This window comes from Colletotrichum higginsianum, chromosome 8, assembly GCF_001672515.1.
Source record: "Colletotrichum higginsianum IMI 349063 chromosome 8, whole genome shotgun sequence".
Taxonomy (NCBI): domain Eukaryota; kingdom Fungi; phylum Ascomycota; class Sordariomycetes; order Glomerellales; family Glomerellaceae; genus Colletotrichum; species Colletotrichum higginsianum.
In genome coordinates this window covers 1503933-1524892 of record NC_030960.1, presented here as the reverse complement: position 1 = coordinate 1524892, position 20960 = coordinate 1503933, and the positions used below count along the sequence as shown (strand labels likewise).

The 20960-nt window shown below is 55.6% G+C and overlaps 8 protein-coding genes across 8 annotated transcripts; 5 read left to right on the top strand and 3 right to left on the bottom strand.

Moving 5' to 3' along the window:
* Positions 1–214: 214 nt before the first annotated feature.
* On the bottom strand, positions 215–4327 carry CH63R_11418 (uncharacterized protein; the record flags this gene model as incomplete). Its single annotated transcript, XM_018306392.1, has 1 exon — positions 215–4327. One exon carries the CDS (start codon positions 4325–4327, stop codon positions 215–217), a length of 4113 nt encoding a protein of 1370 aa, XP_018153233.1.
* A 907-nt stretch (positions 4328–5234) lies between these two features.
* Positions 5235–6743, top strand: CH63R_11417 (L-amino acid oxidase; the record flags this gene model as incomplete). The annotated part of the gene is made up of 2 exons (XM_018306391.1): positions 5235–5275; positions 5333–6743. The coding sequence occupies 2 exons, from the start codon at positions 5235–5237 to the stop codon at positions 6741–6743; spliced, it is 1452 nt and encodes a 483-aa protein (XP_018153232.1).
* Positions 6744–7409: 666 nt separating this feature from the next.
* Positions 7410–9610, top strand: CH63R_11416 (Ankyrin repeat domain protein; the record flags this gene model as incomplete). The annotated part of the gene is made up of 2 exons (XM_018306390.1): positions 7410–7831; positions 7924–9610. 2 exons carry the CDS (start codon positions 7410–7412, stop codon positions 9608–9610), a joined length of 2109 nt encoding a protein of 702 aa, XP_018153231.1.
* A 1066-nt stretch (positions 9611–10676) lies between these two features.
* CH63R_11415 (Ankyrin repeat domain protein) lies at positions 10677–12464 on the top strand (the record flags this gene model as incomplete). The annotated part of the gene is made up of 1 exon (XM_018306389.1): positions 10677–12464. One exon carries the CDS (start codon positions 10677–10679, stop codon positions 12462–12464), a length of 1788 nt encoding a protein of 595 aa, XP_018153230.1.
* A 712-nt stretch (positions 12465–13176) lies between these two features.
* CH63R_11414 (uncharacterized protein) lies at positions 13177–14306 on the bottom strand (the record flags this gene model as incomplete). Its single annotated transcript, XM_018306388.1, has 2 exons — positions 13177–13945; positions 14008–14306. The coding sequence occupies 2 exons, from the start codon at positions 14304–14306 to the stop codon at positions 13177–13179; spliced, it is 1068 nt and encodes a 355-aa protein (XP_018153229.1).
* A 494-nt stretch (positions 14307–14800) lies between these two features.
* CH63R_11413 (Short-chain dehydrogenase) lies at positions 14801–15725 on the top strand (the record flags this gene model as incomplete). Its single annotated transcript, XM_018306387.1, has 2 exons — positions 14801–14966; positions 15028–15725. The coding sequence occupies 2 exons, from the start codon at positions 14801–14803 to the stop codon at positions 15723–15725; spliced, it is 864 nt and encodes a 287-aa protein (XP_018153228.1).
* A 546-nt stretch (positions 15726–16271) lies between these two features.
* On the bottom strand, positions 16272–17110 carry CH63R_11412 (Dolichol-phosphate mannosyltransferase; the record flags this gene model as incomplete). The annotated part of the gene is made up of 2 exons (XM_018306386.1): positions 16272–16890; positions 17013–17110. 2 exons carry the CDS (start codon positions 17108–17110, stop codon positions 16272–16274), a joined length of 717 nt encoding a protein of 238 aa, XP_018153227.1.
* A 2090-nt stretch (positions 17111–19200) lies between these two features.
* Positions 19201–20393, top strand: CH63R_11411 (uncharacterized protein; the record flags this gene model as incomplete). The annotated part of the gene is made up of 2 exons (XM_018306385.1): positions 19201–19252; positions 19441–20393. The coding sequence occupies 2 exons, from the start codon at positions 19201–19203 to the stop codon at positions 20391–20393; spliced, it is 1005 nt and encodes a 334-aa protein (XP_018153226.1).
* Positions 20394–20960: the final 567 nt, after the last annotated feature.

Genomic DNA, 20960 nt, shown 5'->3' with positions numbered 1-20960 from the left:
ATTCACTCAGCCGACCTCAAGGTTCAACGTTCTCAGCCTGTAGCTACACACAAGTGGAAAGGTAGAAACTGGAGAGCATCATGGTTTACTAAAGGTGTATTACTGACCAGGACACTCCCGTTCCCAAATACCATATCCACCGCGCTACGTATCGCCCGAAACAGCACGACATATGGACTAGTAATGTACAACAATGTTAGTAGTGATTACATCCTCACACCACCTCATCACCCCCAATAACCTCGTCAAAGTCACGGATATCGTAGCCCATTTCCCTCGCGTTTTCCACTCTCTCGTTGGCCACACGCTCGACGTGCCATGCGTCCCATTTCGCCTTGTCCTCCGGCGACTCCACAGGCGACTTCTTCGCGAGTCCCTTCTTCCGGAGGCGTCGGCGGTGTTGCCGCCTTTCGTAGAAATCGAGGGTGCTCATGTCGACGTTGGTGATGTCGGTACCTGTAACGAAGTCCACGGCGTCTGCAAAGAAGTCCGACGCGTCCTCGGAGAACTGGTTGGCAACTTGGCGGCCCCAGCCATTCGTAGCCCATTCGTCGAACTTCACTGGGATTGCAACACCCCAAGTCGGGTCAGTTGACGACCAGATGCATGGTGTTGAGGAGCACGAGGCTGGTCGGCAGTAAACTTCGCACATGGCGGACTCGGCGGCGTACCACAACGAGACGATGAGGAAGACTAGCCCGACGAAAGTGAGGCGGAATGGCTTGCGCTGGTAGAGGCTCGGCACGGGAAGGTGAAGGTAGGAGACCTCCTTGGTCAGAGGCGCGTCAACACAGTCCGGGCAATCACGGGCGTGATCCGGATGGGGACGGTGGTGCGAGGCTTCTTCCGTATGTTGCTTCTTCGAGGTCTCCGTGGCCGTCTTTTCTTCTCCTTGTTTGCCCTCAGCGTGAGCAACCTGCCCCTCCAAGCGTTCGATGCCTTGTTTGGCCGTACGTATGTTTTGAAGTCCGTCTGTCAGTGCCTTCCTCATTCTATCGTACTGTTCCAGCTCTCGATCCCGTTCGGTCTGTGTCAGGTTCGGCTTGGCAGCGACTTCCTCCCTCTTGATTGATATCTCGTCAAGCATAGACTCGATCGCGGGGGAGGGCGCGTTTTGAAGTTTCTCCAAGTTAAACATTTCTTCAAAGTCGTCCAGAGTGGAGTCCTCAATTTGGTGTCTGCGCTGAAGCTCAAGGAGGTCATCCTTCACAGTTGGCGGTTTGACCGAATTGGTCAAGGGGGGCCGAGGCCGAGAGGTTGACCTGTTGCGGCGTCGTAGTACCGAGGTCGTAGTCGTTCCTTCGGACTCTTTCTTCTGTACTTCACGACTGTTTGATCCGGAACCTGTTTCGTTTATGTTGGAAAAGGACGGTGCTCCTGACAAAGGACGTGAGCCTCTGCGACTTGGTGGTCTGCCGTGGCTTGCATCTGACGTCGGTTCCGGCCTCATCAAGGGCTTGATGTCTTCTTCGACCCGTTCGGTCCGGGTCGTCGCGGGTGTCTCAACGAAAGCGCCCGTTACTTTGGGCGTAGGAAGGGACATCGGGTCAACCTTGGTAGGTCGGGGAGTTTCGCCTGCTAGGAGGTCCTTATCCTCATCCTCGGTGGAAGGCGCTGCCGACGGTGCTCTCGATCCTCGTTCGGATAGTGCGTCGGCAGCCGCAAAGAGATTCATCTCTTGTGCGATCCGCTCGGTGGGATCGCCGTCCGATGAAGCCATGCTCTTCCGACTGTCCTTAGCAGAGTCGGTCGAGCGCTGGCCAAGGTCTCGACGTCGCCCGCCAAACCCCGCGGCAAACTTCGGTCTCTCTTCAGTTTCCGATGGCTTTGGTCCATCCGTCGGACTAAGCTGAGGTTCGCTGATGATCCCAGCATGAGCAGGCTCAGGGGCTTCGCTATCTTTGTGACTGGGCTGTGGCAGATCAACCCTCGACTCGGGCTCTCGGACCACCGTTCGTTCGCGTTGGGGGTCGGTTTGGCGCTCCATCCTACGTTCGCTTCTGCGCTCACTCCAGCGGCGCCGGATTTCGGGTTCCATGGCGACCTGTTCCGTAGCTTCTTTTTGTGTATCCGCCGCAGCCACCGTGCCCTGGATCCCGCCCTCGGATTTGCCCCGTTGGTGGCTTCGGAGACTTGCGTAGTCACGCTGGCCGATATTATCCTCGCCAATCGCCTTCGGTTTCTCACCTTCGGATTTGCCCCGTTGGTGGCTTTGAAGACTTGCGTAGTCACGTTGGCCGATCTTGTCTTCTTCAAACGCCTTTGGTTTCTGACCATCATCGACGTGAGGCTTCATCGCCTGGTCTATGGTCGTTGTCGGACCTCGAGTATCGGGAGCAGGACTACTGCTAGTAGCTCTCGAAAGTTTCTGAAGTAAGTCCCTCGAGTCCTCCCTCCTGTGTGCCGTCTGAGGCCTTGTAAATTTTGGGCTTCCCAGGTCCTTCCGGGTATCCTTGGGTGACGTGTCGTGCGACTTACTGTCCTTGGAAGCCAGATTGTTGCGGTAGATAGTGACGGGCGTATCGGGTATATGTTCACCATCCTCATCCGCTAGTTCCGAATCTTCTCGATCTTCCTCAAGAGAAGGTGCCGAATTCCTGGCGTGTTCGTTGCTGCGCCGACTTTCTGGCGACAAAGACTTTGACATGGAGTTATGCTCCCGAATCTCCTCCAGTCGACTGGAAGCCATGGCCTTCTTCGACAGAGACTCCGCTTCTCGTGCTCGTATGGTGTCTAGTTTCGTGTTTTTTGGCTGGGACTGCTCTTTTGTCTCATCGTGCACCGGTAGGTCGTCGTCGGGAGTTGGGTAGTATGAATGTAGCTGCGCCCTTGATTGCTTGCCCATCTGATCTTCGGCCACGGCCTCCCTCTCGCTGATTCCCTGCAGTCTTGTGTTTCTAACGAGTGACTGTCGCTTCCGCTGCTCAGCAAGCTCTGCATCGGCCTGTTCTTCCCGCTGGCGAATCAAGTCAATTCTATTGTTTGACCGCCCAGGTCTAGTAGCAGCCCCGATTGACGACTCCCGGCTGGAAGGCCCATTGGTTTTTGGGGCAGCAGGACTACTATGGTCATCAGCGTATGGGCTACTGCTGCTGCTGATGTTTCGACGGTTCGCGACTTCGCCGAATGCCGTGCCGGCCATTGTTATGCGCGGGCTGTCGGAAATCTGCAAGTCTCCCGCCGTGAAATCGGCGTCCAGCTGCCAGGCGTAACTCTTCTCAGGTGAAAACGGTTCGTGATTCGCAGAAGGCGGCCGAGATGTCGGTGGGGTAGGTTCCTGTGGAAGGACGGCGGCTTCGGTAGAGGGGAGTGGCGTGTCGGCTGCAGTTGAAGTCGTGCTGATGGATCGCTTGATACCCATTTCATCCTGCTGCAACAGTTCCTTGATCCGGCCTTCTGGAACATGGCTCTTGGCGAAGGCCGGTGGGCGAGGACTGCCGCCCAGGCTGCCGTAGCTTGTTCTCCTACCCAAGTTCTGGCCGCCGTTTAAGCTACTGTTGCTCACCCTCCGACCCAGGCTCTGTGCCGTGTTCAGGCTGCTGCTGCTGGTTCGCCTTGCCAAAGTATGACCAGTCTCGGCAATCCTGGGTCCCGTTACAGCTTTGCCAAAGAGGTTGTCCGGCTCTCGTGGTGTCTGTTCCATCTCGCGCTCGTATTGAGTAAGTCGGCGGTCGAAGCTTTCAGAGCTAGAGAAGCTGTTCTGCGATCCGGGGCTACCTCCATACCGCGCCACGTAGTTATCGCGCAAAGAATCGTTGGACAATCTTGAGAGAGGTCTGGGACGCGAATAATCAACCGCATCTTTGCCCAAAGATCGTCGTGATCTGGCTTCGTCATGAGTCTGCCGGGTTATGTATGGCCGCGGGGCCGGACTGGGGGACGCATCAATGGCCGGAGAGGCTCTGCGCGCCCGCTCAAGAGTGTGCACGCGGTTTTCGTCGGCCAGCTCCCAGGCTTTGGCAACAGAAGCACCTGTCCCTTTGGCAAACATTCCAACCGACTTGGGCCGTGGTATACGAGAGCCCGGGGAAATGATCTCGACGGAGTGGTTGGAGTTAATTGACGGAGTCTGCGAAGCAGAGCTCGATGGGCGAGGAATCGCGGCTCGTGAAGGTGGGCGACCAGTCGGATTGTTATTGTTCGTAGGTGAGTACCCAAAACGGTGGGATGCTGTCAACGTCTGGGCGGGATTGGGGGGTTCGAGGCTCTCTCTCGACGATTTGGAGAACAGCGGTTTCCGGCCCTCTTCGTCGATAGTCAATTGAGTAGAAGCGCGACGGTTCGCACGCGCGCCAAAGGCGTAGGAAGGGGATCGGTTGTGGTCCATGGCGATCTCGGGTTGCGACCACGTTCGTAAACGGATGAGAGTGACAGGGTCAAGCTGCGCGGCGCTGCATTATTCGGGTTTGCGATTTGGCGAAAGACCGCGTCATATCAGTGCTAGACGCGTCGGAAGTGGTGGGAAACGAAGCTGAGGCGAGTCTTCAAGTTGCAAAAGACATTATCGCCGCATCACTTTGCATCTTGGTCAGGGGGAAACGTGTTGCGCAAAGGAGAAGGTGTGAGGGTCAATATTTTGGTCGGAGCACGAGCAAGTGGTGAACCGCGTCCCCCACTGGAAATTGACCGGGGGAGCACCCTGGGCTTCCTTCCTTCTTAGACTCGACCCCCCACATGGCCCCTCCTAATCTCGGGGCGGAAAAACACCGGCGCAATCGCATGGTCGGCAGCTTCCAGTTGATGTGGCCCAAGCTCCGGGACGATCCCTTTCCCCCGGCAGGTAAGGTTACCTTTACGGTAAAAGCCGTTTGAGTCTGGTGAACCTAAGTAACATTGAAATCCGGGTATTTTTGATTCATCAACCTGTATGCGCAGATATCTGCTGGGTTCGCTGCAGGGAGGTCCACAGAGTCTAGATGCTCTGCTGGCCTCAATTGAAAAAGGCCTCTAGATCCCATTGACCTTCAATACCCCAAGCGAGGATTGCCGAATGAGCTATTTGTCCCCTGTCCAATTACCCACTCTAAGCCCGGCCAGACCGGTGAGCTATTCCTCTCCTGGATAGGTTCCCCTTGGATTCAGGGACAAATGCAGGGGCCCGTTCATTTAAAAAGTATGTGGATGTACACTTGCTTACGCACAGTTCTCCGTTATGACCTCCGTGAGACCACACCGCCGCCAGGAGACAGCTATCACGAGTGACAATTCAGCCTGGAAGTCCTTCGTCGCTCATCATGGGCCCCCAAGCAGCTGTCGTACGGCCATGCGGCAACATGTACAGATCCTGCCGAGGAATCCCTTTGATGTTATGTTGAGGTCTAACAAACTCTAGGGAGAGGTTCTCGACTGCTCGTCATTCACTCGGCTTGTATCGATGCGTGTCAGTGACGGGCCGGTATGCCGTTCCACCCGGCACCGCGCTCGAAATTCTCAAGACGAAGCTCCGTGAAGCTGTTGCGCAGGTCGTCATGGAGCAGCCTTTTCTACGCGTCGGCATCGCCAATGAAGACAAACAAGCCGCTTGCTACGTCTACGTTCCACGCATCAACTTCGCAGAACACATCCAGTGGCTCAGCCCGTCCCGCCCAGAGGCGGCGGATGCAGTCTTATGCAAACACCTCTCTTTCCAGCATGATCAGCTCTGGTTACAGCTCGACCAGCGCCCGCCCTGGAAGATTGCCGTCATTCCCATCGAGACCTCCCAGGGCTCTCCATCAGAGATCGAGGTTGTCTTCTCCTTCCATCACGCCATCGGCGATGGTACAAGCGGTTCTATCTTTCTCGACCGTCTCCTCAATGCACTGCTTAACCCGGCTGTCATTTCGGGACTTGCAGCGGACCAGCTCGAGCTGTCGGAGCCACCGATATTACCCGGTCCCCATGAGCAACTCATCAACGGTCGGATCAGCTGGCCATACTTTCTCTGGGAGCTATGGGGTGCCTTCGGCCCTTCCTGGCTGAAGTCTAAACCGGATGCCATTCCCTGGAAAGGTCGCGCTATCGACTTCTCGACACCTTACCAGACGAATGTCCAGTTGCTGCGACTTCCGGCTGCCATCGCGACTGGACTGTTGGCGGCTGCTCGGGCGCATTCTCTGACCCTGACGCCATTGCTGCACGCACTCGTTGCCGCCTCGCTTTCACGCCATCTCCCCGCCTCAAAGGCACAAGCGTTTGAGCCGTGTTCTGCCATTAGCTTGAGACGGTATGTTCCGGCGACCGCAGGGCTCGACGTGGACAAGGAATTCTCGATTCTCCTCACATCGACAGATCACCCGATACCCAAGGCGTCGACTGCGAACCTTCGCGAATCCTCCGGCCAGGACCTTGAGAAAGCAATCTGGGGCGTAGCAGCCTCCGTCAAGAATGACCTTAAAAGCAGGCTGGCGACTCTGCCCCACGACGACATCACGGCCATGTTGAAGTATGTCAGCAACTTCCATGAGTTCTTCACGAAGAAAGATCATGGCGAACGCGGCAATAGCTGGGAGGTCAGCAACCTGGGGGCCATCAACGGCGGTGCAACTGAAGGTGGCTTGTGGAAGCTGAACCGAGCCGTATTCTCGCAGTCGGCCATGACAGTGGGACCCGGGTTTGCCGTCAACGTCGCGGGCATCGCCGGCGGAGAAGTCACCATTACATTGACTTGGAACGAGGATATCGTGGACACAGCGCTGCTAGAATCTCTGGCTGCAGACCTCGAATCGTGGACGCGACGGCTAGCAGGCGGGGCTCCCTTCTGACAACCATCCCTGCTTGTTCCGTCGACTCTCTCATGTTGCTCAGCTTAGAGTTACTCTGGTTCTACTTCTCGGTGCCCTCTTAATCGATACGAGAGCCCGAATATTTATAATGACGTTATTGATTGGATGTCCTTACTTCACTCTTATGCATGCCCGCTTCCGATTTCTATCCCTCGTATCAGCAGGCCTAAACGCCTGCCTACATGTTTACCCGCCTACAACCGCTAGCTGCACCTAGTTATCTACACCTATCTAGGTAGGTACACGTAAGTGCTGTATTAGAAGGGTAGGTAGGTACCTAGAAAAAGGAGATAGGCAGGGGCAGCCAGGGGCGGTAGTTGCAGGCAGTCGCAAACAGGTGCAAGCAGGTGCGCTCAAGTACCTATTCAAGCACAATAGATAATGTACAGGAGCGGTTTCCAGGCTGCCGTAGCCTTCTTCTATCAGCCCGTGTAACCAAACCTTCCTCGCTTAACATTCTCCCAGCCAGATCACGGATCTCATACTCTCTTTTCCGCACAGGAACTGGATCAAGATCAAGCAGCGAACCCAGAAACTAACATACATACGCATTACTTCGTTGTTTCAGTTCCTTTACCAAACCCTTGGTACGCTCCCGAGTCCCGCGTGATGCAGAAGATATATGCTGACAAGCTAACTTAGAACATGACGCTCGACACACTCCCTTCAGAATTGCTCCTGCATATCGCCACGTACTTCGACACTCTGGAATTTGATGCGGTTCTTACTCTGGTCATCCGTCGTCTCCTTGACGTCTTCAGACCCAGGCTGTACCATGCTGCCATCAGCGTCGATCTCCCCGACATCACTGTAGGGGCTGCAGCGGAGGGGAACCTCGAGACTCTCAAAGTGGCCGCTACCTACGGCGCCCAATTCCAAGGAAAATATCCCCTGTCGCCAATGGGCTGCGTAGCGGACGACTGGAGACTCGAGCACTACAGAATTCATCAGATGGAAGGTGATACACTCATAAGATGGGGGCCTAACGCGGTCGTCCCCGACGACTACGACGCCGGTCTCATTCCACAAGAGGCCTGCTGGGCGACCCCGTTGGCAATGGCCGCCATGTACGGACACTACCACGTAGTCGAATGGCTCCTCAAACAAAACGTGGATTTGGAAGACGGCGGCCGGTTTCTCTGTAATGCATGCCACTTAGGTGGCAACACCCCTTCGACAACTCGGAATGTCATCCCGACCACCCTGGTGTGCAAGTCCGCCCCAGCCATCTGAAACTAAGCCGATTCCCGGCTTGGACACCGCTCCATTACGCCATATGCAACAGGCAAACCTCGATTGCTCGCCTGCTGTTCGCCTCTGGTGCCTCGTACCACAACGTGCGTATGCCCAACCGGTTCCACAAATACCCCTTGTTCTCTATGGTGGGGAGCCCGAACAACGTCAACAGCGATGGAGTTGTTAACAGCTATCATGAGATGAAGAGGAGAATTTTCGGCCTCGATGAAGGCAACGGACTTCTAGACCAAGGCGATTTTAGTCCTCAAGAAGAAGACGGCGATCGCGATGCCAGCATCTCGCCCAGCATCCCGCTATTGCAGACGATAGATGGCATTCCAGAGCTCGCGGAGACTGAGGATTTGGTCGTAATGGTCTCGTACATAGACCCCTACTCTGTTCCCGCTCTTCACATTGCTGCCTCTTCGGGGGCAAAGGCCATCATGACATACCTCGTCAAGAATGTCTGTGTGGACATTCTGTCCCAAGATAGCCACGGAGGGACCGTTCTCTACTACGCTGCCTTGGCACCGCAGCACAGCAACGCCCTCAACAAAGCCTTGTCTCTGGGGGCGGATCCACGCGTAGAGTTCTCCTGTACCATGGATATGTTTGGACAGCAATCGTTCGATGCTCTCGACTGGGCCGTCCATTTCCGGGTGGAGCAGGCGGTCGACGCTCTTCTGGTATGGCCCGGATGTGGCCTCGCTTGGTGCCATATACCAAGCGGAAACCGCCTCTTGGATGACGCATCCTCGCAATCCCGACACACCTCTCAGCCGTTGAAAGAATCCAGAATCAAGCACATGTTCCGAGCATTGCATACGGGCAGTTTCCCGAGGCACATGACTCCCGAATGGCGTTACCGCGCCCAGTGTTTTGAGATGTTCTCCTCTCGGCTTCTTTCGGCAACCGTCAAGCAAGACACAGTTAAATCACATAAGAAGTACTTGCCCTTCCATCGCGTGTTCGAAATGGCCTTCTTCTGGGCTCTCCAGACCGATTCCCTGGAAAGAGAAGAGTTCTCTTGGATCGACTTCGATCGCTTCGACCTGAATAAGATGGTTTCCGTCCAGAGCTACGACGAGAACCTCGTAAATCAATGGACCCTCTCCTGGAACGTCGCACCCAATCCCACCACCGACACCTTCTGCTCCATTGGAACCATAGCTCTCTACAGTGTCGTTGCCGGCAAGGCTAACTCGGGTCTCCAGGTGAAGAGAATCAGGTGGCTACTGAACGCAGGCGCCAAGCCTTGCCCGCCGGGCCGAGAGACGGAGATGTTCTCCCCCATCCGTCATCTCTTGCACTCTATGAGACTCCTCCTGTACCAGACTAACAACGATTTTGAAAGCTACATGGAGAGCGAAAACAGATTGTTTGACTCTATTGTCGTGATCGACGTGCTCGCGGCGGCGGGCGGGTGGAACGCCTTTACCACAGACGTCACGGGCAATTCTGAGGGCCTGCTGGCCATGGCGGCGCACTACAGTGGGATGCGCGGAAGGGTAGCGGCGGTTGATAAGGAACTGTCCAAGAATATCCACAGTATGCTCGAGGAGACCATGCCTTCGAAGCTTGTAGCGATTCTCGAGGCCGTAGATGCTTAACCCACTTTCAGTTTTGGGTTGTGCTTCCAAGCATTTCTTTACAGCACTGTGTTACAGTTTTCTCTCATGTAGATATTTTGGTCGGCTTTATGTCTATAAGTTAAATGACCCGTTGTACTTCTTCTCTTTGTTTATCAGTGCACCATTATCTTTTCTTAACAAAAGCCTTGTCAGATGTTAACTTTTCTTTCGTCCATTTGGTTGCAAGCCACCCATTTTCCCAAGGTTGCTGTACATACTCATAAGACCAAACAGGCAGATAGATGCAATCTTATGAACCTACACTTAGCCCTTCTTCAGATCTCCTGGTGAGAAACAGCATGCACAATATTTATCAGGACAGACAAGCGGGGACCAACAGGGTGCTCGAGAGGGTCTCCCAAACCTTCAGGCACATCACATGAATTGCTCGTCTCATAGCCTGTTGTCTGCAATGGAATTGAGTCGCCTTTCAAGCAGACCAGAGGCGAAAGAGGGTGCAGTATTTTATACGTTTATATTTCGGTTGCCCATTCGCATTACATAACCAGATGGACTGGAGCTTGGAGTCATTAATTTTAGCGGGATAAGATCTTGAGTTGCTTGGCAAAGGCGAAGCCTACCAGCCAGATGATAAAGTAAAGTCGTCACGTAGTACCTGGATATATTGTCAATGGCACAGTAGGGCAGTTGTCCTCAAAAACAGCACCATGTGACCTCCCATGGATCGAGTAGATGTTCCAGACTCACTTGAACGCTAGGCATCATGGTATTTATCAGGGTGTTACAGCAGACAGTAAATGCTGGTTAAGTTCGTGGATAAAAGGGTGTTTTTTCGCCAATGACTCCGGCCGTTAGCTGGGGTCCATAAAGGTCATGCGTAGATGTTCCAGATCGACGACGTACCGGAGGTAGCGTCGACCAGGCATATAGTCTCACACAACCCGCGGACTGGAAGGGCGTCTCTCATGCTTTCCTTCAGACCAAACACTACCTGAACATCAAACCAATTCCTCCGATATTCACTAACCCAGAGTCGATGCCCCTCCCAATGCTGTATTCACAAGAACACGATAGCAAAAAAGACATGGCGGAAGAGCCGACAGTCGCAAAGCCGACGCTGCCCTCACTCCCTACCGAGATCTTACTGGACATCGCCGAGCTCGTCAGCGACGCGTGCGGACGGGCCGGCTTGGCCCGGGCGAGCCGTCGACTTTGCGAAGTCGCTAACCCGACTCTCTGGCGGCATGGAGTGCAAGACAATCTTTCGAAGATGCTGGTCCAGGCGTCCACGACCGGAAACCTGGACATCCTCAAGAAGTCCGTCATCTACGGCGCCGATATCGATGTCGTCCATCCTGTTTCGATACCAGAAGAGGCCAAGAAATGCTACCCCGTGCCCATCCTAAGGGAGCAGGAGAAAGATTACCTTTTCTGGGCGGCCCCTTTGCACCTGGCTGTCTATCACGGCCACTACGACGCCGCGAAATGGCTCGTCTCTCATGGCGCCGACATTGAGGCCCCCGGGCACCTATTCTGCGAATGCAAAGGCTATAGAGATTACCTCGGCGACGGTAGCAACATTACCATTGGTTCCTGCTGGACTCCACTGCACTATTCCATCTGCCGAGAAGAGAATTCAATCATCCGACTCTTGTTGTCTGCCGGAGCGTCAATTCAGACGATGGTTGATCCGGACAAAATCGGAATCGACGACAGGTTTGACAAGATACTCCAGGGCCTGGACCCCGAAGTCTTACGATTCAGGTGCACCAGCCTATCATCAAATGTGACAGCACTGCACACTGCCTCGGAAAAAGGGATGAAGTGGCTCGTTACTCACCTCGTACGGAATATGCAGGTGAATGTGGAAGTAACGGACAACTCGTCAATGACGCCGCTCTTCTACGCGCTACTTTCCACCGACCCAAGCATGATCGACAATCTGGTATGGCTGGGCGCTGATCTGAGATGGAAGGCACTCGACGGGCGCACCCCGCTCAAGCTTGCTTTCGATTGCAATCTCTGGCAGTCGGCTGCAAGACTTCAAGACTTGGGAGCCAAGTTGGATACAGATACGCGACGGCCATGGACAGACCTTGTGCATTACATCAGATACTCAACATTCGGCCGCAGAACTTTGCCTGGTTTGCCTGATGAGCGTGTCAACTTGCTATGCTATGAGAAAGAGGACAGAAAACATAAAGCCATTACCAGGCTTGCTCATAGTTTGAGGGATGATTGCCTGCTGATGACAAAATCAGGTTATGAGGCGGACATCAACCACACCTCAGAAGACCTGGGCGCCTCCGCAGAACTTCCCGAAATCAATTGCCTGGCCGTAGCCTTCATGGCGATCATCGAAGAGAATTGGTGTGGAACGAAGATTCTGGAAAGTTTCCTCGCCATGGGCGTCGAGCTTGACAAGGACGAACTAGCTAGGCGTGCTGATGGTGGAATGAACCTTGGATTCATAGCGCTGAAGGCAGTAACCGGACGCAATTACAGCCCATACAAGATCAGGTTTCTTCTGCAAAACGGGGCCGACCCGACGAACAAATGGAGGCACAATGCGCGTGCCGAAACTCCCCTTCGCAACATCCTCTATGCACTTCACGACTGGGTTTTGTCTGGCGTGGAACACGCCTGCGAGACCCGTTCTTTCCAAACTATGATCGAAGTGGCGAACGATATCGGGAGGCACGGGGCCTGGGACTCTCCCTATGCAAAAGAAAGAGCCAAGCTGTTCGGGATTCTTGAGAATATCGAGAAAACATCGGGTCTCTCGCCTAGGCAGCTGAGACTAAGGAACCAGTTGAGAGACAACCTCATTGTCCCCTACCACTTGAAGGAACCCCAGCAAGACTCGACTTAGAGTCTCAGACCCACCTAGGAAAGATCTGGTTTCTCGCCCATCCAGTTGGTATGAAAACATGACTGGAAAGATAGCCTCAGTGTTCCCGGCCACTGCACTGGATTTTCAACAAACCCTAGTCTGGAGTGCGTTCGGTTGAAAGTGGGAAGTGGAAGGACAGAACCAAGATGAGATTTGAAGACAAGAGGGCGCATCATGCATGGCTGGAATGAGTAGAGAGCGCGGATGGACTCGGAGGCCAAAGATCTTGGATGGTTCGAGGTTGCCGAACAAGCTTTGGCATCGGTGTTGAGCCCTTGGGCCGGAGGGTTCAGTGCTCTAGATAAGACATGTGCAGACAAGAAGCCCAGCATGGTTGGGTATTCGCTTAGACCTAAAACAAACCATGTAGTTGCATCAAGGACTCTTTGACCTGGCAGAGCGTAGGGTTGTCCCAGTTCAGTAGGCGACGCAAATACAACAAGGGACAAGTAGTCTTCCAAAGAGCCTTCTTCGCATGTTAGCGTCCCTTCATGAGCCCCCAAGAAAGAATCAGACAACTGCACCTGATGCTCCTTAGGATACAGCCTTGCACAAACCGGCATCACGCTCCATGACAACAGATATTCAATGTTGGTCAAAGTGCCGTCCAGAGCTCAGGTCTCGAACGCTTTCTAATCAGGGGTATCAAATGCACACATTTCCTTCTCCTCCTTTCCCTCCACCATGCTCTTCACTTCGCCCTGACCTTTCGAATAACAACCTTCTTCCCGTCGAGCTCCCACCCGACACCGCGGTCCCTCGTCAACGCCTCCCAGCTCTCGCCGGCACACTTCTCCAACCAGTCCTGGTCGACGGCCAGGTACGTCCTCCCGAAACACTTGAGTACATGCGTCCGCATCTCGCCCTCGGCGAACTCCAACAGCTTCGCGCGGTGCCCGTCGACGCTCCTCTGCACCCTCCGGAACGCGACGTAGTTGTCGTGCGCCAACGCCGCCAGCACGGCATCCACTTTTGCGTCTTGCAGCGTGTACCGGTGCCGTATCGCGTACGCCTCGGCCAAGTCACCCCTGCGACACGCGGCGTCGAGGACGAGGTAGCCCAGGACCTCCTGTAGCTCGACGCTCGTCAGGTTCCGGGCCGGGTGTATCGTCCGGAGCACGTGCAGGATGGCCGGGTGGTACGACTCAGGGTGCTTGATCAGGACTGATAGGCGGATATTGAAGAGGTAGGCCTGGATGGCAAACTCGTCCGTGCGTTTCGAGGCCACGATGCCCTCGCGGAGCTTGCGCAGGGCCATCATGACGTCGGAGAGGGCCTTTGTGCTAGCGGGGTCGTCGAGGCGCGGCGAGGACGCGGCGGACACGGAGGGGTATTCTTTGAGGTCGAGCGAGGCGAAGCGGCGGAGGAGCTCGTCGCGCTCGCCGGCGTCGGAGCAGAAGGTCATGTAGCGCTCGACGATCTTGGTGTAATACCTTTCCTGGGTCTTGAAATCGAGGAGCCTACACAGTGGCAGGGGGTCAGCGAAGCTTGTAGCAAGAGTTGATTGGGGTGCCAGCCGTACCTTGTGTCGCCTTTGGAGGGGAGGCCGAAGCTGTCGAGGGGGTCTAAGTCGACGGGCTTGAGTCTCCCCCACGGTCCCGAGTGCGAACGACCACCTCGACCGGGGCCACCACCACCGCTGCCGCCGCCGCCGCCGCTACCGCCGCTACCGCTCCCGCTACCGCCCCCACCTCTTCCTCCTCCCCGGAAGACTCTGCCTCCACCTCGGCCTCCACGATTTGACATGGCTGTGGATTGGGTTGTTACTTCGAAGCTTGGCACGGCGGGGTGACAGAAGGAGGTTAGGAGAGGGACAGACATGTCGTCAAAACAGAGATGGAGACATCCCACCCTTACTCTATCTTATCTAATCTCCGATGGGGGCGCCAAGTCCTGTCAGGTGAGTACCACAGTTGTCACTTCCGCTTAGGGAGAACGAATCCCAGGTCTTTCCAAAAGGCCGGACGAAAGAACGAACATCTCTTGTGAGCTGGAGCTCAATGTATCAACAAAGATGTAGTCCGATATCCACATCAATGACGCTTGAAAGGGCCGGGCAGAGCAAGACCTTGAGGTTCTGGCGATCTGGTAGCCCGTTTGCACAATGCCGACAGCTCTACCCCACCATCAATACCGCGGGGAACCTCGGCAGGTCAGGGGTCTAGTTGCATACAATATCATTCATGATTGAGCTTCCTCTCGAGCTTCCTCTCGAGCTTCACATCACCGCATGAGCCACTCTTTCGATTGATAACGATACAAAACTTGTAATTGACAATCAGTGAACATAATAATTCTTCCAGCACATCGCCGCCATGTCAGAACGTGTAGCGCAAATCGCCGCTCACCTCAACTACCCTAAGGGCATGCTTGCGGGCCAAGTGGCCATCATTACCGGCAGCGGGCAGGGCATCGGCGCAGAAACAGCACGGCTCTTCGCCAACGAAGGCGCAAAGGTGGTCGTTTCCGACATTGACGCCAGTACACCACCTCCTCAAGCCCATCTTTCATTCGCAGTACCGGTCACTGACACATATCTCAGAAAAAGCCCAAGAGGTCGCAGACGGCATCAACACCGCCGGCGGCCAGGCCATCAGTGTCCCCGGCGACATGCTCTCGGCGGATTACATCACCCAGCTCGTCGCCAAGGCCGCCTCCTTCGGCGGTGGCAAGATCCATCACCTAGTCAACAACGCCGGCTACACCTGGGACGGCGTCATCCATAAGATGACGGACAAGCAGTGGGACACCATAATCGCGCTCCACTCGACCGCGCCCTTTCGCCTCGTGCGCGCCGCGGCCCCGTACTTCCGCGTCAAAGACGGCGAGAACCGCTGCATCGTTAACATCAGCTCCACCTCGGGCGTCCACGGTAATGCAGGCCAGGCCAACTACGCCATGGCCAAGGCCGGCGTCACGGGCCTGACCAAGACCATCGCCAAGGAGTGGGGTCCGGCGTTCGGCGTCAGGGCGAACACCGTCGCCTTTGGGCACATCAAGACGCGGCTGACGGATGCCAAGGAGAAGGGCGCCTTCGTCGAGGGACCCGGCGGCGAAAAGATCGCGCTGGGCATTCCGCAGGCGCAAAAGGGGCCAGAACAGCAGGCGCACGCGGACATCCCTTTGCGGAGGCCCGGGACGCCGACCGAGGCGGCGTCGGCCATTTTAGCTGTCGTCAGCCCTCTATTCAGTTACGTGAGCGGGCAGACCATCATGGTGACGGGCGGCCGAAACATGTAATAGAAGGAGAAATGAGAACAAAAGATTATATAAGCAGGGGGAAGCGTAGCCCCCAAAACGTTCAACTCTTATCCTTGCGGACAGCGGAGTTTATGAAAATCCTAGGAAGCTCTTACCAGCCTCAGGTGTAACGATGCTAGGATTTTGCTAACGGCGGTGGGACTTGAACCCACGCACTCGTGCGCCGGGACGTTCAATCAAAGAAGCGTCTAGTAATCCCGCTGCGTCACGGACTGTTGTTGGAAACCAGTGAGCTTGTTTGGGTATTTAAGGTATTCTCGTACGGGAGGAAGGAGCGAGCAAGGCAAGGTTGCCGAAGGGGGTGGGGGCGTCGAGCGGCCCAGCATCACTGAACAGAACGTGTTTCTTTCTTCTTCCATGCGACTTGCCAATAATTAGGTATCGGTACTTGAATTCCCGTTTTCCCCCCAACGCCCGTTCCATGCCAATTGTTTCCTGCAACAAACAGTAAAAGATCCCTCGGTATCGTATCACTCCAAATCGCCCCCTTTTTGCACACGCACACCCTCACACTCCCACCCTTCCTTAGACCTTCAACCACAGCGACAGTACTCCCTTGGCGTACTCCACAATCTCGTCGCCGCCCAGCTTGCTGTCGCCGTAGACGCGGTCGACAAAGGTGATGGGCACCTCGGCTACGGAACAGCCCATGGCCTTGGCGCGGACCATCATCTCCATCTGGAAGGTGTAGCCCTTGCTCTCGGTGCTCGAGATAACCTTGTCGAGGACGCTCTTCTTGTAGAGGCGAAAGGAGCCCGTCAAGTCGCTGACGCCAGGGCGCAGGACAGTGTCGGCGAAGAGGTTGGCGCCGCGGGAGACGAACTTGCGCTTGAGGTCCCAGCCGTAGACACCGCCGTCGCCGGCGTAGCGGGTGCCCGTGACGATGTCGTAGTTGGCCTCCTTCTGGCGGGCGACCATCTGGGGGATGAACTTGGGGTGGTGGGAGAAGTCGGCGTCCATGATGATGACGAAGTTGCCCGTGACGAACTGTAGACCGTGAACGTAGGCCGTGCCAAGGCCCAGCTTGCCGGTTCGGGTCTTGAGGGCGACGTGCGGGGCGTAGGCCTTGACGAGCTGGTTGGCGACCTCTTGGGTGCCGTCGGGGGAGCCGTCGTCGACGATGATGAGTTCCCAGTCGAGCTTGCTGTTAGAGGAGGGGTTGTTAGCAGATGCGTCGCGGCAGAAATCAGGTTCGCTGAGGCGGTACGGGATAGAAGAAGAAGAAGAGGAGGAGGAACATGAAAGGGAACGCCGGAACAAACGTACTTCTCGGTGAACGTGCGGTTCAGCAGCCAGGTGACGATAGGGAGGTTGCGACGCTCATTGTAGGTCGGCAGGATGACGGAGTACTTGTTGACCGCCATTTTTGGTTGGGGCCGGAATCAAGATCGGGAAGATGAGAATCGAGAAGTGAAGAGATCGTGAGAGTGCTGGACGGGGGCGTGGTGGAAAGGAGCGTGGTCAAGTTGGCTGCACGTTGGGGTTGAAGCTTTACTGCGATGCTGTCCTTTGGTGGCAGTGGAATGCCATTTTGGCATCTTGAGTGGCGGATGACTAAGCATGGACTAGCCCCTGAGATTCAGGGGTTGGCCATAGTGCGGGAGCACCTGGAGGGATCTCCCAACTCTGCATGCTTCAGAATTTTTAACGGCGATAGATGCATGTCCGGACACGAATTGATGTGACAAAGGTTCGAGGAGTGCCATGGGCTATGATGGATTTCTCAGTTTACTCCGGTTTTACCTGAGACAATTTCTTGGACATCGTGTGCCCTTCCAGCTGGCATTGGGCTTTTTCGACCATTGACAACTCGAAACCAATTCCATCTCGATACTCTGTCAGATACGGATAGTTCCGGTTCAATGGCGGGGAAGAAGAAAACATCAGGTAGTAGTACGATGTTGGTGACATGCCGACTACCACTCGATATCAAGGTTCGTCAAGTTTCTGAAAGCTCCGAGCCAGCTTCATGCGCGTATCCAAGTTCAACCTCGAAGTCCCCATCACAGCATGCAGAAGTACCAGAGTCTCGCGACACTCTGGAACGATCGTCAACGCATCTCAACTCTGGGGTTTTAATGGCAATTTCATTTCAAGGGTTGAACGCCCATAACCCTCCTCCCCCATCATTTAACAACACTGCATTCACTGCTGCTGACTTCCCCGGTGTTGACTGACGGCCAGATGGCGTGCAGCAAGCTCAAAAGCCCAGACCACAGTTCACCGAAAATAACGAGCGCTGACTGGACAAAAAAAAACAGTTGGCCAAGGGTGGGGCCAGCCATTCGTCCTTCCCCGCATCGCGCCCTGCTGCAGCACGCACGGCGACTCTGCATCGCCAGATCGCCAGGAATTCCATCGAAACAGGAACGACAGGCTTCACAGTGTCATCAACACCGAGGCACACACGGCCCTTGGACCGCCTAGCAAAGACTCGGCGCCACAAACGTTGAGACGGACTTGCAACACTCGCTCGCTACCTCAGTCCTCTCCTCCCTGGCTGTGTGTTCCTACCTCCAAACACGCCCTGTGCCTCTGTTACACCTTCGCCTATGTCCCGCTTCCGCAACACTCGAGGAAACAAACCAACAGCTCGGGGTACACTCGTTGCCCAGCGGAGCAGCTCGCTCAAGCCTTCCCTCTCCTGCCTGAGTCGCCTCTCTTTCTCGCCTCACCAACTCCTCCCAGCTTGACAGCCAACTTGGCCGCTTTCGGATTAACCGGTTCTTAACCGGGGTCAAGCTCCAGCCCTGCAGCATCCCAAGGTCCCACGAGGACCAGGTTTGGCCGGCGGTCGTGGAGCTCCTCGTCACGTCAGATTGACATGACGGCAGGCGAGAGGTTCCTCTCCACCCGTTTTTGCTGCGAGGGGGACCTTGCCCTGACCGGCCATCTCCTTGCAACCTCATAGCTTCACTCTCGCCGCTCGAGGTCCGCTCCCTGTTCTGTTTAGCTAACGTGCTAAAATGCCAGCCAGCCAGCTGGCCAGCTTCTCCCCACGCGTGGCCCGCGCATCCAAGTCAGTCCCATGTATGCAAGCGCACGCACACTCACTGCCTCTCTCTCACACAATCGAGGGCGATGGGGCCGCTGATTCGTCCCCAACCCCATGTTCCTGTGCGATGACCTGCTGTGTGGTCGCAGCTGGACCCAGCAGGTAAGGAGGAGCTCCCATGCTTCCCGCTGGCCGCCGCCGCTGCTGCTCCGACTCCCGACTTCTAGCTTCACCTCTTCTTCCCTCTTCTCTCGTCCCTTTTCTTCTCCTCTTCCTAACTCAACCTCGACCGCTACTCGCCAGCTACCCATCTTCAATCGACATCACCATAGTCTTCCCCATCATCGCATACGTTTACCGACACTCGAGTACAGACATTGAGCCCCATATCCACGACCAACTGCTATAGGATTGATCGCGCACTGTGCGCCTGCGAATACACCACCTTACGTCATCGCCATGGACCCCATTCCCGCTGGAACTGCTCCCGTCGCCGTTGGCGCCGACAAAGGTGAGTGCGAAGTAGAGACGAAGGTCTACTGATCGTCTCGACTCGACACGACAGAGTTGATGTTTGCGCCTTCATGTCATGCCGAATCAACACTGCTTGCTGTGCGAATGAGGAGGCATCTACCCGTCGCCATGCGCCCACCCATCATGCTCAGACCCCCATGCGCTAACGCCGTTTCCCGACCGCAGTCCCGGAGACTGTCGCAACCACGACCAGCCTTGACGCCAAGCCTACGGAGTCTGTAGCCGCCGAGACAAAGCCCGTCGAAGAGAAGAAGGACGAGGAGAAAGACGCAAAGAAGGAAGAAACTGCGCCAGCGCCCGAGACATCAGCCGCCGAATCCGCCAAGTTGAATGGACCTCCTGCGCCCGCTCCGCCTGCTGACGCGCCAACCGCGGCAGACAGTGTCGCCGGTGCACCAAAGCCTGCTTCCATTGAAGAAGTTCCCGACAAGGACGGCCCGGTCGCGACGACCGGGGTCGAGGAACCCAAGTCTATTCTCGCCGAGCAGTCGGCCGCGACATCTGTGCCTTCCGCCTCGGCTGCCGAGCCCGAGAAGAAATCGATTGAAGAGCCCAAACCCATTCCTGCTGAGAAGCCGGCCGTGACATCTACGACCGATGCTTCTTCTGCTCCTGCTGCCGAGCCCGTGAAGAAGTCGGTAGAGGAGCCCATTCCTCAGGAGCCCGCCAAAGAGCCTACAGTTGAGGACGAGCCGGTCAAGGAGCCCATTACCGAGAAGCCCGAAGCTGTCAACGGTGCTGCGACCAAGGATGTCGAGATGACGGGCGCCCTCAACGATGCCGAGCCTGCTGGTGCTGGCGAGCGCGAAGCTGCGCCGCAGAGTATCGCGTCAGAGGCTAAGGCCGGCGACAAGCGTAAGGCGGATGACCTCGCCGAGACCAACGGGGCCAATGGCACCAACGGAGTCGAGGAGGCGCCTGAGGACAAGCCAGCCGAGAAGAAGGCCAAACGGGGCCCTGGCCGTCCTTCGAACGGGGCTGCGAAGCAGTCGCCGAAGAAGGACTCGCCCAATAAGGAGAAAGAGTCATTCGGCCACAAGGTGGCCAGGAACGTGAAGAAGGTCATGCCGGCCGTTGGCAGGACTGAGCGCAAGACTCGCTCCCAGGGTCCTGCTTGAAATAATGGACATTTCGATAGTGCGGAAACTGGTTAACGTCGTTTCAACTTTTCCCAAGTCAAAAAGGCAGTCAAGCAACAAAATGCCCTCCGGTCGGGGCTCGGACTAAGCCAACCGCGCGGGTGTGTTTCCTATTCCTGCAAAGTTCATGATGGGTAGGTAAAAAGGTGGCGCGGATCAAGTCAATTGGAACTTTTCTTTCCTTCTTTCGTTTTTGGTTCTTAGGTACAGCTGTCAGTCAACGAGAAGGAGGAGGGAACGCTGTAAATACTACGGTGCCTTTGCATATGCAACTTGTTAACCACGATTCGATCACGGATGTCATGTCTGCCCCGGCGACTGACATATTCTACTGGCTTGCGGGATATTGGGGGATGGCGGGAAGAAAACGAGTGTCTTTGTTCGTCATCTCGGCCACCAGCTGTGTTCCCTCGCATGCGCTCTGCTTACTATCGGGACGATACGACGTGCTAGCTGTGAACCCTGTTCGTCAAAAGTTATTTTTTACTCACTCAAAAATTGACATCAATACGGGCCAGACGATGTCTGTTGATCCGAGTCATCAGC